This window comes from Dendropsophus ebraccatus, chromosome 12 (genome assembly GCF_027789765.1).
Source record: "Dendropsophus ebraccatus isolate aDenEbr1 chromosome 12, aDenEbr1.pat, whole genome shotgun sequence".
In the NCBI taxonomy this organism is placed as follows: domain Eukaryota; kingdom Metazoa; phylum Chordata; class Amphibia; order Anura; family Hylidae; genus Dendropsophus; species Dendropsophus ebraccatus.
The window spans coordinates 76,990,526-77,006,386 of record NC_091465.1 but is presented as its reverse complement, the minus strand read 5'-3'; the positions used below and the strand labels follow the sequence as shown (position 1 = coordinate 77,006,386).

The window sequence follows — 15,861 nt, the reverse complement described above, 5'->3', positions numbered from 1 at the left end:
TCACAGGCAGGATACATAACTATTATAGGAAGAACACAGCAGTGACCGGGGGCAGTCACAGGCAGGATACATAACTATTATAGAGAACACAGCAGTGACCGGGGCCAGTCACAGGCAGGATACATAACTATTATAGAGAGAACACAGCAGAGAGCGGGGGCAGTCACAGGCAGGATACATAACTATTATAGAGAACACAGCAGTGACCGGGTGCAGTCACAGGCAGGATACATAACTATTATAGAGAACATAGCAGTGACCGGGTGCAGTCACAGGCAGCATACATAACTATTATAGAGAGAACACAGCAGTGACCGGGGGCAGTCACAGGCAGGATACATAACTATTATAGAGAACACAGCAGTGACCGGGTGCAGTCACAGGCAGGATACATAACTATTATAGGAGAGAACACAGCAGTGACCGGGTGCAGTCACAGGCAGGATACATAACTATTATAGAGAACACAGCAGACAGCGGGTGCAGTCACAGGCAGGATATATAACTATTATAGGAGAGAACACAGCAGAGAGCGGGGGCAGTCACAGGCGGGATACATAACTATTATAGAGAACACAGCAGTGACCGGGTGCAGTCACAGGCGGGATACATAACTATTATAGAGAACACAGCAGTGACCGGGTGCAGTCACAGGCAGGATACATAACTATTATAGGAGAGAACACAGCAGTGACCGGGTGCAGTCACAGGCAGGATACATAACTATTATAGAGAACACAGCAGTGACCGGGTGCAGTCACAGGCAGGATACATAACTATTATAGAGAACACAGCAGTGACCGGGGGGCAGTCACAGGCAGGATACATAACTATTATAGAGAACACAGCAGTGACCGGGTGCAGTCACAGGCAGGATACATAACTATTATAGAGAACACAGCAGTGACCGGGTGCAGTCACAGACAGGATACATAACTATTATAGAGAGAACACAGCAGTGACCAGGGGGCAGTCACAGGCAGGATACATAACTATTATAGAGGAGACAGCAGTGACCGGGTGCAGTCACAGGCAGGATACATAACTATTATAGAGAACACAGCAGTGACCGGGTGCAGTCACAGGCAGGATACATAACTATTATAGGAGAGAACACAGCAGTGACCGGGTGCAGTCACAGGCAGGATACATAACTATTATAGAGAGAACACAGCAGTGACCGGGTGCAGTCACAGGCAGGATACATAACTATTATAGAAGAGAACACAGCAGTGACCGGGGGGCAGTCACAGGCAGGATACATAACTATTATAGAGAACACAGCAGTGACCGGGTGCAGTCACAGGCAGGATACATAACTATTATAGAGAGAACACAGCAGTGACCGGGTGCAGTCACAGGCAGGATACATAACTATTATAGAGAGAACACAGCAGTGACCGGGTGCAGTCACAGGCAGGATACATAACTATTATAGAGGAGAATACAGCAGTGACCGGGTGCAGTCACAGGCAGGATACATAACTATTATAGAGAACACAGCAGTGACCGGGTGCAGTCACAGGCAGGATACATAACTATTATAGAGAAGAATACAGCAGTGACCGGGTGCAGTCACAGGCAGGATACATAACTATTATAGAGAACACAGCAGTGACCGGGTGCAGTCACAGGCAGGATACATAACTATTATAGAGAACACAGCAGTGACCGGGGGGCAGTCACAGGCAGGATACATAACTATTATAGAGAGAACACAGCAGTGACCGGGTGCAGTCACAGGCAGGATACATAACTATTATAGAGGAGAATACAGCAGTGACCGGGGGCAGTCACAGGCAGGATACATAACTATTATAGAGAACACAGCAGTGACCGGGTGCAGTCACAGGCAGGATACATAACTATTATAGAGAACACAGCAGTGACCGGGTGCAGTCACAGGCAGGATACATAACTATTATAGAGAGAACACAGCAGTGACCGGGTGCAGTCACAGGCAGGATACATAACTATTATAGAGAGAACACAGCAGTGACCGGGTGCAGTCACAGGCAGGATACATAACTATTATAGAGGAGACAGCAGTGACCGGGGGCAGTCACAGGCAGGATACATAACTATTATAGAGAACACAGCAGTGATCGGGTGCAGTCACAGGCAGCATACATAACTATTATAGAGAACACAGCAGTGACCGGGTGCAGTCACAGGCAGCATACATAACTATTATAGGAGAGAATACAGCAGTGACCGGGTGCAGTCACAGGCGGGATACATAACTATTATAGAGAACACAGCAGTGACCGGGTGCAGTCACAGGCAGGATACATAACTATTATAGAGGAGACAGCAGTGACCGGGTGCAGTCACAGGCAGGATACATAACTATTATAGAGAGAACACAGCAGTGACCGGGTGCTGTCACAGGCAGCATACATAACTATTATAGAGAACACAGCAGTGACCGGGTGCAGTCACAGGCAGGATACATAACTATTATAGAGAACACAGCAGTGACCGGGTGCAGTCACAGGCAGGATACATAACTATTATAGAGAGAACACAGCAGTGACCGGGTGCAGTCACAGGCAGGATACATAACTATTATAGAGAACACAGCAGTGACCGGGTGCAGTCACAGGCAGGATACATAACTATTATAGAGAACACAGCAGTGACCGGGTGCAGTCACAGGCAGGATACATAACTATTATAGAGGAGACAGCAGTGACCGGGTGCAGTCACAGGCGGGATACATAACTATTATAGGAGAGAACACAGCAGTGACCGGGGGCAGTCACAGGCGGGATACATAACTATTATAGAGAACACAGCAGTGACCGGGTGCAGTCACAGGCAGGATACATAACTATTATAGAGAACACAGCAATGACCGGGGGGCAGTCACAGGCAGGATACATAACTATTATAGAGAGAACACAGCAGTGACCGGGTGCAGTCACAGGCAGGATACATAACTATTATAGGAGAGAACACAGCAGTGACCGGGTGCAGTCACAGGCGGGATACATAACTATTATAGAGAACACAGCAGTGACCGGGTGCAGTCACAGGCAGGATACATAACTATTATAGAGGAGAACAGCAGTGACAGGGTACAGTGTCTCTGTATACATACTGTATATGGTACGGGTGTATTTGTATACATACATAGTACAGGTATCTCTGTTGGTGCTGATTTTTCTCTACCCACACGATTTATGGCAGTACAGGAATAGGGCTCCATGTCCCAGGTCACCTTCCTCACTGTGATCTCCTTTTCTCTCTCTGGTAATCCTGACTTGTCTTTGTACCATTCATACTCAGATACACCAGGATTGGAGAAGCTGTTACATTGTAACGTCACATCACTTCCCTCCATCACTTCTTCCATCCCGATAATGGTGACGGTCACATTTTTGGGCGCATCTGTGGAGGGAGAATATTATTCTGGTTTACTATTGCAAGCAAGAGCGCAAGTGCACTTCTTTTGCGACTCCTTGTCCAGGGTGTGATTGGACCAGCCCTCTGACTTCCAGACCACCCAGAACACAGACTGACAGGGAAGGGAGATGAGTGTCTAATGGTACTTTTACACGGAGCGATAATTTGCCCGATCGCACGATTAACGATTTTGAGTGAACGATGTTTTTTTTATAACGATCAGCGTTTAGACGGAACGATACATCGTACGGAAAATTCGCTATGCGATCGTTTAAGCCTATCTCACACATAGGTGAAATCGCTGAAAGAATGTTTACACGGAACGATCTGCGAATTTTTTGCGAACGATCAACGATGATTTGAGAACATGTTGAAAGATCAAAATGAAGATTTTTTTGCTCGTCGTTTGATCGTACGATTATCGTTCGAATTTGACAGTTATCGTGCAAAAACAAACGATCAATCGTCCCGTGTAAAAGGACCATAAGGCAGCTGTCCATCACTAATCAGTCTAAACCATCTGCAGCCCAGCACTAGGCTAGAAGAAGGAACTCGACAGATGTGGTGGAACCTGTCAATCACCACACAGCAAGTACTGGAATCTGACTGAGAAACATACAGTTTAGACACTGAATTATGGCCAAAAGTGCAGTCTAAGCTGTACAAGCATGGACATAACATATACAGTAGCGGTCTTGGGCACCACGCATACCACGCAATTGCGTGGGGCCCCCGACATCCCGGGGGGCCCCGCTCTGGTGCCCAAGACCGCTGCGGCTATGTGCGCTCGTAACGAGCGCACATAGTTACAGGCAGCAGCGGCACTGATAGGGCAGGAGCCATTGGCCCTGTCAGTCACTCTTGTGGCCGCAGGAAGTGTTTTCCCTGCGGTCACAAGAGGCTGCTCTGTGTCTCTGGTGCCGGCGCTCGAGGCGTCACTGGAGCGCCGGTGCCATGACAACGGGAGAGCGGCCTTATGTGACCGCAGGGGAAACACTTCCCGCGGCCACAAGAGGGAAGAGAAGAGACGAGAAGAGAAGAGGAGATGCCGGTCCCAGGTGAGTAAAAATGTTTTTTTTTGTGTGTTATATATAGGGGGCCTATATAAAACGGGAGAAGCGCACAGGGGGGCTATATAAACGGGGGGAGCGCACAGGGGGCTATATAAACGGGGGAGCGCACAGGGGGGCTATATAAACGGGGGGAGCTCACAGGGGGGCTATATAAGGGAGAGCACAGAGGGGGGCTATATACAAGTGGGGGAGCTCACAGGGAGGCTATATACAAGTGGGGGAGCACACAGGGGGTATATAAAACTGGGGGCAGCACGGGGGGTATATACAACTGGGGGGAGCACACGGGGTATATACGACTGGGAGAAGCACACAGGGGGTCTATATAGTATACTGGGGGAGCACACAGGGGGGCTATGTATAACTGGGTGATCACACAGATCTATATATAACTGCGGGAGCACACAGGGGGGTCTATATACTACTGGGGGCAGCACACAAGTGGTATTTACTACTGTCGGCAGCGCACAAGGGGTCTATATAACTGGGGGCAGCACACAGCGGTCTTAATTACATTGGGACTGCACAGAAGTGCCTATATGCCTCACTACTATACTGGGGCACAGAACATACCTAATTATTAAGTGGGGGCACAGGGACACCTTTAATCTGTGGGGGCACAGATGGGCGTAACTACTATATAGACATAGAGGGGACCTAACTACTGGATGTGTTGGAGCCTAAAATATTTCTCTGACAGATTCTGGAGGGAAGATTACCAGCCGGGAGAAGACTTCAAGGTGGCCCAGGCTGGATGGAGAGAGAAAGAAAAAAAAGTAAAAGATGCTGATCAGAGAAGACGCCTCCTGTAAGTCACTGGATGTAACTGCACTCTGTTATAGGGTCTGTAGTGATAGGGGTCATGGTGTGGCAGTATTATGTTATGGCATCATTGGTAATATCTTCCTGTTTTGTTCAGAGCAGTTTTGAGGTGATATGTAATCTCTGTATGGTGGTAGGAGGGTTATAAGAGGACTACTGGGGGGGGGGGGCAGCGCATGTCGAGGAGGGGGGGCATGGGGGGGCCCCAGACATGACTTTGCTTGGGGCCCCAGAAATGCCAAGACCGCCCCTGAACATATACACAGTACAGGTATCTCTCTATACATACACAGTACAGGTATCTCTATCAGTGCTGATTCTTCTGTACCCACAGGATTTCTGGCAGTACAGGAATAGGGCTCCATGTCTCTGGTCACGTTCCTCACTGTGATCTCCCGTCCTCTCTCCGGTAATCTGGATTTCTCTTTCCCTTTGTACCATTCGTACTCAGATACATCAGGATTGGAGAAGCTGTTACACTGTAACCTCACATCACTTCCCTCCATCACTTCATCCATCCCGAGGATGGTAACAGTCACATTTTTGGGGGCATCTGTGGAGGGAAAATATTATTCTGGTTTAATATAACAAGAAATTATTATCCCCAGGTTATTATCAGAAAAAAGATCCATCATATATGGAGACATGGATTACATATATGGAGAATAGAGTTGTCTAGCAAACTACAATAATAAATGGGGAAAAAAATTCTAAATAAAGTGTGCAGTCACAGGCAGGATACATAACTATTATAGAGGAGAATACAACATAACTATTATAGAAAAACACAGGCAGGATACATAACTGTTATAGAGGAGAATACAACATAACTATTATAGAAAAATACAGGCGGGATACATAACTGTTAGGGTATGTGCACATTATGGAATCCCGTGGATTCCGCAGCCCGCCCCTACTCGGAACATCGTGCATATCCGCTGGTCCCATATGCTTCGTGCTATGGTTTGGTAGATTCTGCCATCCGCCCGAAAAAGGAACCTGCTCGTTCTTTGGGCGGACAACAGAATCTGGCAAACCATAGCAGGAATCCTATGGGACCAGTGGAGATGCGCACGTGAGCCAGCTTCCGTGAGCTGGAGCGAGCTGCGTAACCTGCGGCGGACAATCCACTGAGATTCTGTAGTGTGCACATATCCTCATAGAGGAGAAGTGGAAAGAATAAACCACTTCCTGCAGATCACACAACAGCTGACAAGTATTAGAAGTCATTTACAAATCTGTATAAGGGCCCTTTTACACAGAAAGATTATCTGACAGATTATCTGCCAAAGATTTGAAGCCAAAGCCAGGAATGGATTTGAAAAGAGGAGAAATCTCAGGCTTTCATGTATGACCTGAACTCTGTTTATAGTCTGTTCCTGGTTTTGGCTTCAAATCTTTGGCAGATAATCTGTCAGATAATCTTTCTGTGTAAAAGGGCCCTTACTTTCTAGTACCAGTTGATTTGGATACATTTTTTCTCTAGAGTACGCCTCCATGTAGAAATACTCAGATATGTCAGAGGTAAACAAAAAAAACGTAAAGGACATAGTGCCCCTCATTTACTATTGTGTTACTATGAAATTGACATTTTTAAAATATTTTTTCCCTGTTCCCTGTTTCCCCCATATTCACCAATGTTGTACGCCACAAAAATCTCTGAAATCCAACTCCCCTATCATTTTATGCTTTAAAACAAAATTGTGGGAGTGTCCGCTACAATCAACACATTTATTAAAGGGAATGTACCACTAGGAATTACAAAATAAGAGTTTAATACCACCTGATCAGCTTCTCTGAGCAGATTCTACAGGTGCCATCTGTTCCTCCAACTGAGGCCTAATTCCTGAGATCAACGAAACACAGTAATCACTGAACTCAAGGAAATCAGTGAAAAAATTCCAGTGAAGTACTCAATGAAGAGTCTCCACTGATGTCCCCAAGAATTTAAATATGCAAAACAAGAATCCGTGGAGCCTCGGTTGCGAGTCTCAAAACACCGGAAAGCCAGATATCTCTAGCCTGTTGCCACGGGGTGCCTCCATGATGGGGAGAGCACCAAACCACCCTGATACATAGCCCCTTAAGTCCCACTCGGTTGCGAGTATTGGAACATAAATAGGGAAACAACAGGGTGGCCCCTTTTGTGTCAAAGTCTAACTCAAGGTCTGTGGATGGAAGCCTGCCTTTGCAAGCCCTTGTCATGTCGCAATACTCGCACCTTGAGTTAGACTTTGACACAAAAGGGGCCACCCTGTTGTTTCCCTATTTATTTTCCAATACTCGCAACCGAGTGGGACTTAAGGGGCTACTTATCAGGGTGGTGTGGTGCTCTCCCCATCATGGAGGCGCCCTGTGGCAACAGGCTTGGGATATCGGGCTATTCCCGTGTTTTGAGACTCGCAATCGATGCCCCACAGACTCCTGTTTTGCATATCTGATTCCTGAGATTCTCTCCATTATATAGGTATGCAAATATGCTAGTTTGGTGCACTGGAGGCGGGCCCAGCACTACCAGTGCATTGATATCCCCTCTGTGATGCGCTTCCTTAAGAATCAAGTCTGGCCACATCACCAAAGTGCAACAGTGCACCAAAGTAGTACTTTTGCATACCTACATAATGGAGAAGATCTTGTTAATCGGAGAAGATCTTAGGGATTGGGCAGTGGTCAGAGGAACAGACAGCGTCTTTGGAATCTGCTCGATGGTGCCAATCAGGTTTTAAAGAAATCTGTAGATCCTGGTAGTACATTCGCCTTCAAACAAGCGGATATTGCATTCTCCAAATCTGCCACCACTTGTGTGGCCGTAAAGTCAGGTTTTAGCTATACCAAGGGCAACTAGACTGAAGGTATAAGCACACTATGGAATCCGTGCGGACCACCCACAGCAGATTCCGCAGCTCTGCGTGATCCGCCGCGGACGATCCGTGCTGATTCCGTAGTGTGCACATACCCGAATAAATCTAGCGGTTTGGGAAACAAAAACCTCAATGTGTAAAGTTTTTGAAAACACCCTAATCTTAGTAAATGAGGGCCATTATGTGACTTAATTTAAATATAAATATATATATATATATATATGATTCAGGTAACGTTAGTAAATACAAACATATGGAAGAGGGAAATAGTATGGTCAGCTACTAAAGTTACCACATGTAATGTAAGATATACCATCTATTGATTATACCCAGTCCCCTATGTTACTTACAGTAGATATTCAGTGTCACTGATCTCACAGTGCTTTGTCCATTAGGATATGTAGCCGTGCACTGAACAGGACTCCCATCATCCTCATATAAAGGAATATAAGTAAGTTCTGATACTTCTCTCCAGGATGCTCCAGGTATCTTCACTGACTTACTTTGAACTTCCCCAGGCTTATTCCATTGTATAACTGGAGGAGCGGAGCCGCATGTATGTTCCACAGTACATTTTATGATGGTGGCTTCTCCTTCAGTCGTAAGTTCATACAAATAAAGCTCAACTTTTACTTTATCTGTGGAAGTTTATTTAAAACAATCAATTCTCCGTTAGAATGGGTCTAACACAAGTTGTGGTCACTAAGGCTCTACAAAGACTTTTAGCAATATTCATAGACTGACTCTGTCTGACTCTGATGATGTGATTGTCTTTCCATTGACCGACCCTCCAGTCCTTCCTAAAACTTCATTTTTGAAGCATATCATTGCATGAGAGCATCTAAAAAATCTTAAAGTGGTTTAAAAAGAAAAAAAAAAATCCTTCAATAGAAAAACTATTATATGTGTTTGAAATCTATTAGGGGATACAGGTAATAGAAATGCATACTAGAGTTAACATGCTTCAAACATAGGTTTGCCATGAATAAGAAAGACATTACAAACATGTAGGTGTACGTACTGTAATTAATTTGGAATCCATTAAAAAGGCAGATTGATACAGGAAATACAAATGCAGGGAAAGATCTATCTATCTATCTCCTATCTATCTATCTATCTATCTATCTATCTATCTATCTCCTATCTATCTATCTATCTATCTATCTATCTCCTATCTATCTATCTATCTATCTCCTATCTATCTATCTATCTATCTATCTACAAAACGAAAGTTCCAAGCACTCCAGCATAAGTGAAAAAGTAGTGGTTTATTGCAAAGTGCAAAAAATACAAAGATGCAACGTTTCGATTCCCTCTCAGAATCGTTCTCAAGCATCATGCATACGTATTCCAGTGTTTTAAGAAATCCCCCATATGTGGCCGCAGTGCGTCACCTGACTCAACCACGGGCCGCAGACATGACAGAGACCTGGGGAAATTTGGGGCCTTTTTTTTATTTCAGAGTTTTTTTTAGTCATTATACCATGTCACAGAGGCCTTGCGGTGCCAAAATATTTGTGTAAGACAAATTGACATTTCCATCGGTACCATTCACAACTGATCATTTTTTATAAAATTTTTTATGAGGTGGTATGAATAAAAAACGCAATTTAGCAGCTGTTTTTCACCATTTTTTGTACGCCGTTTACTTTACGTCACATACATTATTTGTCAGGTCGGTGCGATTACAGCGATATCCATTTTATATAGCTTTTTTTTTTATAGTTTATGGCATTTATACTATAAATACTGTTTGTGTCTTGCATTAATATATATATTTTTTTGGCCAATGGCTTTTTATTTGTGGCATAAGCTGACGTTTTTAGTGATACACCTTTTGGGTACATGTGACGTTTTAATAGCTTTTTTCTATATTTTTTAGGGGGCGGGATTAACAAAAAAATGTCATTTTGATTAGTTTTTTTTTCCCGGAGTTAATCGGGCGGGATAATTAATGTAGCGGGTTAATAAACGGGGTCATTATTGACGCGGCGATACCAAATATATGTATCTCATTTATAGGGGATCATTTATAAAGGGGGATGGGGAATGTGTATATTTATTTATTTATTTTATTTATTATTTAATGTATTTATTTATTTGTGTGTTTGTGTTTCACTTTCACTTTACAGGTCCATCTATAATACATTACAGCACATGATCAGTGCTGTAATGTATTATAGAGAATAAATGAGCTGTCAGAATCTGACAGCTCATTCATAAGATCAGGTCCCTGCCTCAGTGCAGGGGCCTGATCGGTCTCCTCCATAGCAGCTCAGACGCAGGAAGCAGCGTCTGGGTTGCTATGGTAACCCCAGACAGGGGTTAACTGCAGCTAAATAAAAAAAATAAAAAAAAACTTTAACCCACCTGGGGCCCTTTCCCGCATCCGCGCGACTCCCGTACCGTTCCCGGCACAGTCAATGTGACGTACTCTACCTGCACCGAAGACGGAGATTGCCGAACCTCTCCCCCGCAGCCAAGCGTCTCATCGGAGAGGCTCGGAGATGCTTGGCTGCCGGGAGAGCTTCGGGAGAATAAGAGAGGAGCGAGGAACTTCCGGCGCCTTTCTCATTCTCCCGAAGCTCTCCCGGCAGCCGAGCATCTCCGAGCCTCTCTGAGGAGACGCTTGGCTGCCGGTAAGAGGTTCTGCAATCTCCGTCTCTGGCGCAGGTAGAGTACGTCACACTGCCTGCGTCGGGAACGGTACGGGAGGCGTGCGGAGGCCGGGAACGGGCCCCAGGTGAGTTAAAGGAAACCTGTCACCCCCCCGTGCCGGGGTGACAGGCTCCCGACCCACCGCTGGAGCCCCCTATACTCACCTGATCCCGCCGGGTCCCGCTTCCTGAGCCGGTCGGGTGACTGAGATATCAGCGCCCGAAGCCCGGCGCACGCGCTCACAGGAGAGTCCGATGCCCATAGAGAATGACGGAGCATCGGACTCCCCATTCATTCTCTATGAGCATCTGACCTGTCAGCGCGTGCTCCGGGCGCTGATATCTCAGTCACCCGACCGGCTCAGGAAGCGGGACCCGGCGGGATCAGGTGAGTATAGGGGGGGTCTAACGGGGGGTCGGGAGCCTGTCACCCTGGCATGGGGGCTGACAGGTCCTCTTTAAATGTTTAGTTTTTATAGTAGTCGCCCCATACAGTGGGGATGCGGGCCATTTTTGAGCCCCCCCACCACCACCACCACAGTATGGGGCGACCATACCCGGCGTATAAGATGACCCCCGACTTCTAAGAAGATTTTTCGGGGTTAAAAAGTCACCTTATATGCCGGAAATTACGGTATGTAAAAAAGCCTTATTATCTACTGTATGTATCTACAATAACTACGATATACATATATATATATATATATATATATATATATATATATATATATATATAATCTATGGGATTGATGCAGCCTACTTCCTACTCTGTTACAGATCAGCACAATACAGTGACATCTTACATACACTCATCTTACTGCATACATGAATACATACAGCCATAACATATACTGGGAGACTGCAGTCACATACATCATACTCAAAAGAAATAAATATGTTATAAAGTAATATAATGATACAAGAAAATGAGGAGATTCCCAGTGTTTGCTGGTATCAGTCAGTGTGTATATTTACCTGTTACATAGATAGGAAGCGTTCTAGATAGTAAACGAACTGCATTTATACTTCTATCCTCTGCGATCCCTGGATAATATAAGTTTCCACCATCTTCCTCTCTCACAGGGTCTATCCGCAGGGTACAGCTCTTCTCTCCCGGTACCAGTGAGGTTCGGCCTCTGTATTCCTCTATTACTGAGGATGGGTCCTTGGTGTTCAGGATCTTTGGATAATCTCCTCCACCATATAAGTACCATACAGTGCTGGACGGTGCTGAGGTCCCGGCAGGATGATATGTACAAGGAATCTCCACACAGGAGCCGATCAGGGCGGAGACTGTGTAAGGGAACGTCCATCGCTGACATACAGAGCCCAGATAGAAGCCTGGAGACAACGACACAACACGAGGCTGGAGTCACAGAATCTCATTCTATCGGAATATTCTGGAATTGTGAGACTATTTACCTTGACAGATGAGGAGAAGATAAACCTGCTTCACTGCCTCCATTTTGTATAAGGGGTTAAATCAGGAAACCGGTCATAGACGCCTGTAAGATATATAATAGATACAATGGGGGAGATTTATCAAACATGGTGTAAAGTGAAACTGGCTCAGTTGCCCCTAGCAACCAATCAGATTCCACCTCTCATTTTCCAAAGAGTCAGTGAGAAATGAAAGGTGGAATCTGATTGGTTGCTAGGGGCAACGGGGCCTGTTTCACTTCACACCATGTTTGATAAATCTCCCCCAATATGTTACCATCATTCCTATATTCTATATGTATGTACTTACCACAAAATGATATAATAAGTCTATAAGAGGCTATTAACCTGTGTGCATTATAATTCAATTGGCTGCTCATGAATGTAGTTATTGGGCGCTCTTCCCTAGCCGAGTCCTCATAGAATAGATCCAACAGGGAGGCATGTATTATTCAAGTATTAAAGGGAACCAATCAGCCCGTTTAAGCTGATATGGTTCCCTTGAGCATTGTATAAAGCACCTGGAGTGGCCCCGTCACGTACCGGCCACGGCCGCAGCAGGTGCTTTATAACGGAGAAAATTACTTGGGGAAGTAGTCATGGTGGGCGGCTCCCCGCTCGTATCTAGTCACTGCCTCTCTGCCTGTCAATCATCTCGCCGAGCACGCTGACACGCAGAGCGGGGTGACTAGATACGAGCGGGGAGCCGCCCACCATGACTTCTTCCCCACTCGTATCTAGTCACGAGCCGGGGAATAAAAGTCATTTTCTCCGTTATAAAGCACCTGCTGCGGCCGTGGCCGGTACGTGCCGGGGCCACTCCAGATGCTTTATACAATGCTCAAGGGAACCATATTAGCTCAAACGGGCTGATTGGTTCCCTTTAAAGGGGTTGTCCAGTCCATATCAAATAAGCAATATAAGACTAGGTTCACACCCAGTAAAAAAAAAATGTAAATTCAGTCAGAATTTTGAGTGAAAATTAAACAATATGTGTACAGATTAAAAAAAAAAAAAAAATCCATATTTAAAGGGAACCTGTCACCCCCTGTACCGGGGTGACAGGTTCCCGACCCCCCGTTAGAGACCCCTATACTTACCTCATCCCGCCGGGTCCCGCTTCTGGATTCGGTCGGGTCCCGGAGATCTCAGCCGCTGCAGCCCGGCGCGCGCGCTGAGAGATGAGTCCAACACCCATAGAGAATGACGGGAGAGTCCAGCGCTCCGTCATTCTCTATGAGCGTTGGACTCATCTGTCAGCACGCGCGCCGGGCTGCAGCGGCTGAGATCTCCGGGACCCGACCGAATCCAGAAGCGGGACCCGGCGGGATGAGGTAAGTATAGGGGTCTCTAACGGGGGGTCGGGAGCCTGTCACCCCGGCACGGGGGTAAACAGGTTCCCTTTAAAAAAAGGATTTGCTAAAGAAAGAGCATGTTCATCATATGGACGGCCGTAATTAACCACCACTATTATTCTATAAGGTGTGTGCACTGCCGGCCAATTTCTCATTGACTTCAATGTAGCAAGTAATTCTACTACAATACAGCCGTATTTTAACCTTAAAATTACGGCCGTATTTTTCTTTTTCAGGATGACCTGGCAGCACAGCTAGAAAAAAGGAAAAAAGATATAGAAGAGCTGCACCTCGAAATTGTCCACAAAAGCATCAAAACCTTTATTAATTAGTACACAACCGATACATATAAGACTTCTGAAAACACTTAAAACCACAAAATGACAATACCCCCCCCCCCGCGCGCGCTGATCCTCTTATTATATGTATGCATTTTATTATGCTCATACTATACCTTTCTTTCCAGACGTCTCACACTCTCACTGCGGCTTCAGGAAGAAAGGGGTCCAGAATATATATATCCCTGCTAGATGACTACATAGAGGATGTTTATGCATCTTGCTTGTCTCCCAGGGAGAATGATGACTTCCAGTCAGAAGCTATAAGTTTTTTTGTTTTTTTCTTCTCCTCCTTAAGAGTTTTAATATGTTCTGCTGGAATGTGAGGGGATCGGAGCAGAGGATCCTGAGGACGTCATCTACCTACAGTTATCTGCCCACTGGAAATCCAATGTATGGCTATTCTGCAGGCGTCTCTGTCCTTTTACATAATAAGATACCATGTAAACTTATTGGCAGTAATTTAGACAATAGGGGCGGAAATGTTTTTTAAGATTGCATAATCTTTGCTAGATGGTATTGGCTTTCCTCTATATGCCTCCCCCATTCTATCAATCATTGACAGGTTTAATTTGTTTTATTCGAGGTGAAGAAGAGCTCCCAGTAATGGTATGCAGTGATTGTAACTGTGGGTTAAACCCTATGCTAGAGGGCATGGAAACTTTGTTGAGACATGAAAACCAGTAGACTGCTAGCAACTGTATTAAAGGCGCAAAAGGAAAATAATTATATATCCACCATTTTTATTGAACAGGGAAGCTTAAAGTCCAGTGAAAATTTTGTATTGCCCCCCCAAAGGTTATACAAATTACCAATATACACTTATTACGGGAAATACAGATAAAGTGCTTTTTTCCCTGCACTTACTACTGCATCAAGGCTTCACTTCCTGGATAACATGGTGATGTCACTTCCTGGATAACATGATCATGTCACTTCCTGGATAACATGGTGATGTCACTTCCTGGATAACATGGTGATGTCACTTCCTGGATAACATGGTGATGTCACTTCCTGGATAACATAGTGATGTCACGACCCGACTCCCAGAGCTGTGCGGGCTGTGGCTGCTGGAGAGGATGATGGCAGAGGGATGCTCAGTGTCCCTCCAGTGCCCTGTGTCCCTCAGTGTCCCCCTGCCATCATCCTCTCCAGCAGCCACAGCCCACACAGTTTTGGGAGTCGGGTCGTGACATCACCATGTTATCCAGGAAGTGACATCAACATGTTATCCAGGAAGTGACATCACCATGTTATCCAGGAAGTGACATCACCATGTTATCCAGGAAGTGACATCCCCATGTTATCCAGGAAACGACATCACCATGTTATCCAGGAAGTGACATCACCATGTTATCCAGGAAGTGACATCACCATGTTATCCAGGAAGTGACATCACCATGTTATCCAGGAAGTGACATCACCATGTTATCCAGGAAGTGACATCACCATGTTATCCAGGAAGTGAAGCCTTGATGCAGTAGTAAGTGCAGGGAAAAAAGCACTGTATAAGCATTTCCCGTAATAAGGCCATGTGCAGACTACGCATACTTAGCCAGACCAGGGGTAGTGACCTGGGGGTCGCCTGCTGCAGCACTGCAGTACCGGCCAGGATGATCTTTTCTGAGACCGGCCACTCCGGCTGAGACAGAGACGGGTCACGGAACGGCGGTCTCAGAAAAGATCATCCCGGCCGGTACTGCAGTGCTGCAGCAGGCGACCCCCAGGTCACTACCCCTGGTCTGGCTAAGTAGCAGTGGCGACGGAGGTGCAGTAAAAGTCAGGAAAGGTGGGCTTGACGTGGACAGGAACATGCAAGCAAGTCAGGGAAGACAACAACTAGGACATCTAACAGGGCTACAGACGGATATACGGACAGTGATATTGAAACACTAAACAGAAAGCAT

The 15,861-nt window shown here is 45.7% G+C and overlaps 1 protein-coding gene across 1 annotated transcript in view; it reads right to left on the bottom strand.

Annotated features, from left to right (window-relative positions):
• LOC138768768 (sialic acid-binding Ig-like lectin 13) overlaps nucleotides 1-14,348 on the bottom strand; it is a 33,037-nt gene extending 18,689 nt beyond the window's left edge. The window contains exons 1-5 of the mRNA XM_069946726.1: nucleotides 14,071-14,348; nucleotides 12,244-12,326; nucleotides 11,797-12,162; nucleotides 8,515-8,802; nucleotides 5,593-5,856 (exon numbers count right to left, since the gene is read on the bottom strand). Coding sequence (XP_069802827.1) covers nucleotides 5,593-5,856; nucleotides 8,515-8,802; nucleotides 11,797-12,162; nucleotides 12,244-12,286 — 961 coding nt within the window. The 5' untranslated portion in view covers nucleotides 12,287-12,326; nucleotides 14,071-14,348. The remainder of the gene's footprint in view (nucleotides 1-5,592; nucleotides 5,857-8,514; nucleotides 8,803-11,796; nucleotides 12,163-12,243; nucleotides 12,327-14,070) is intronic.
• Between the last annotated feature and the right edge of the window lie 1,513 nt (nucleotides 14,349-15,861).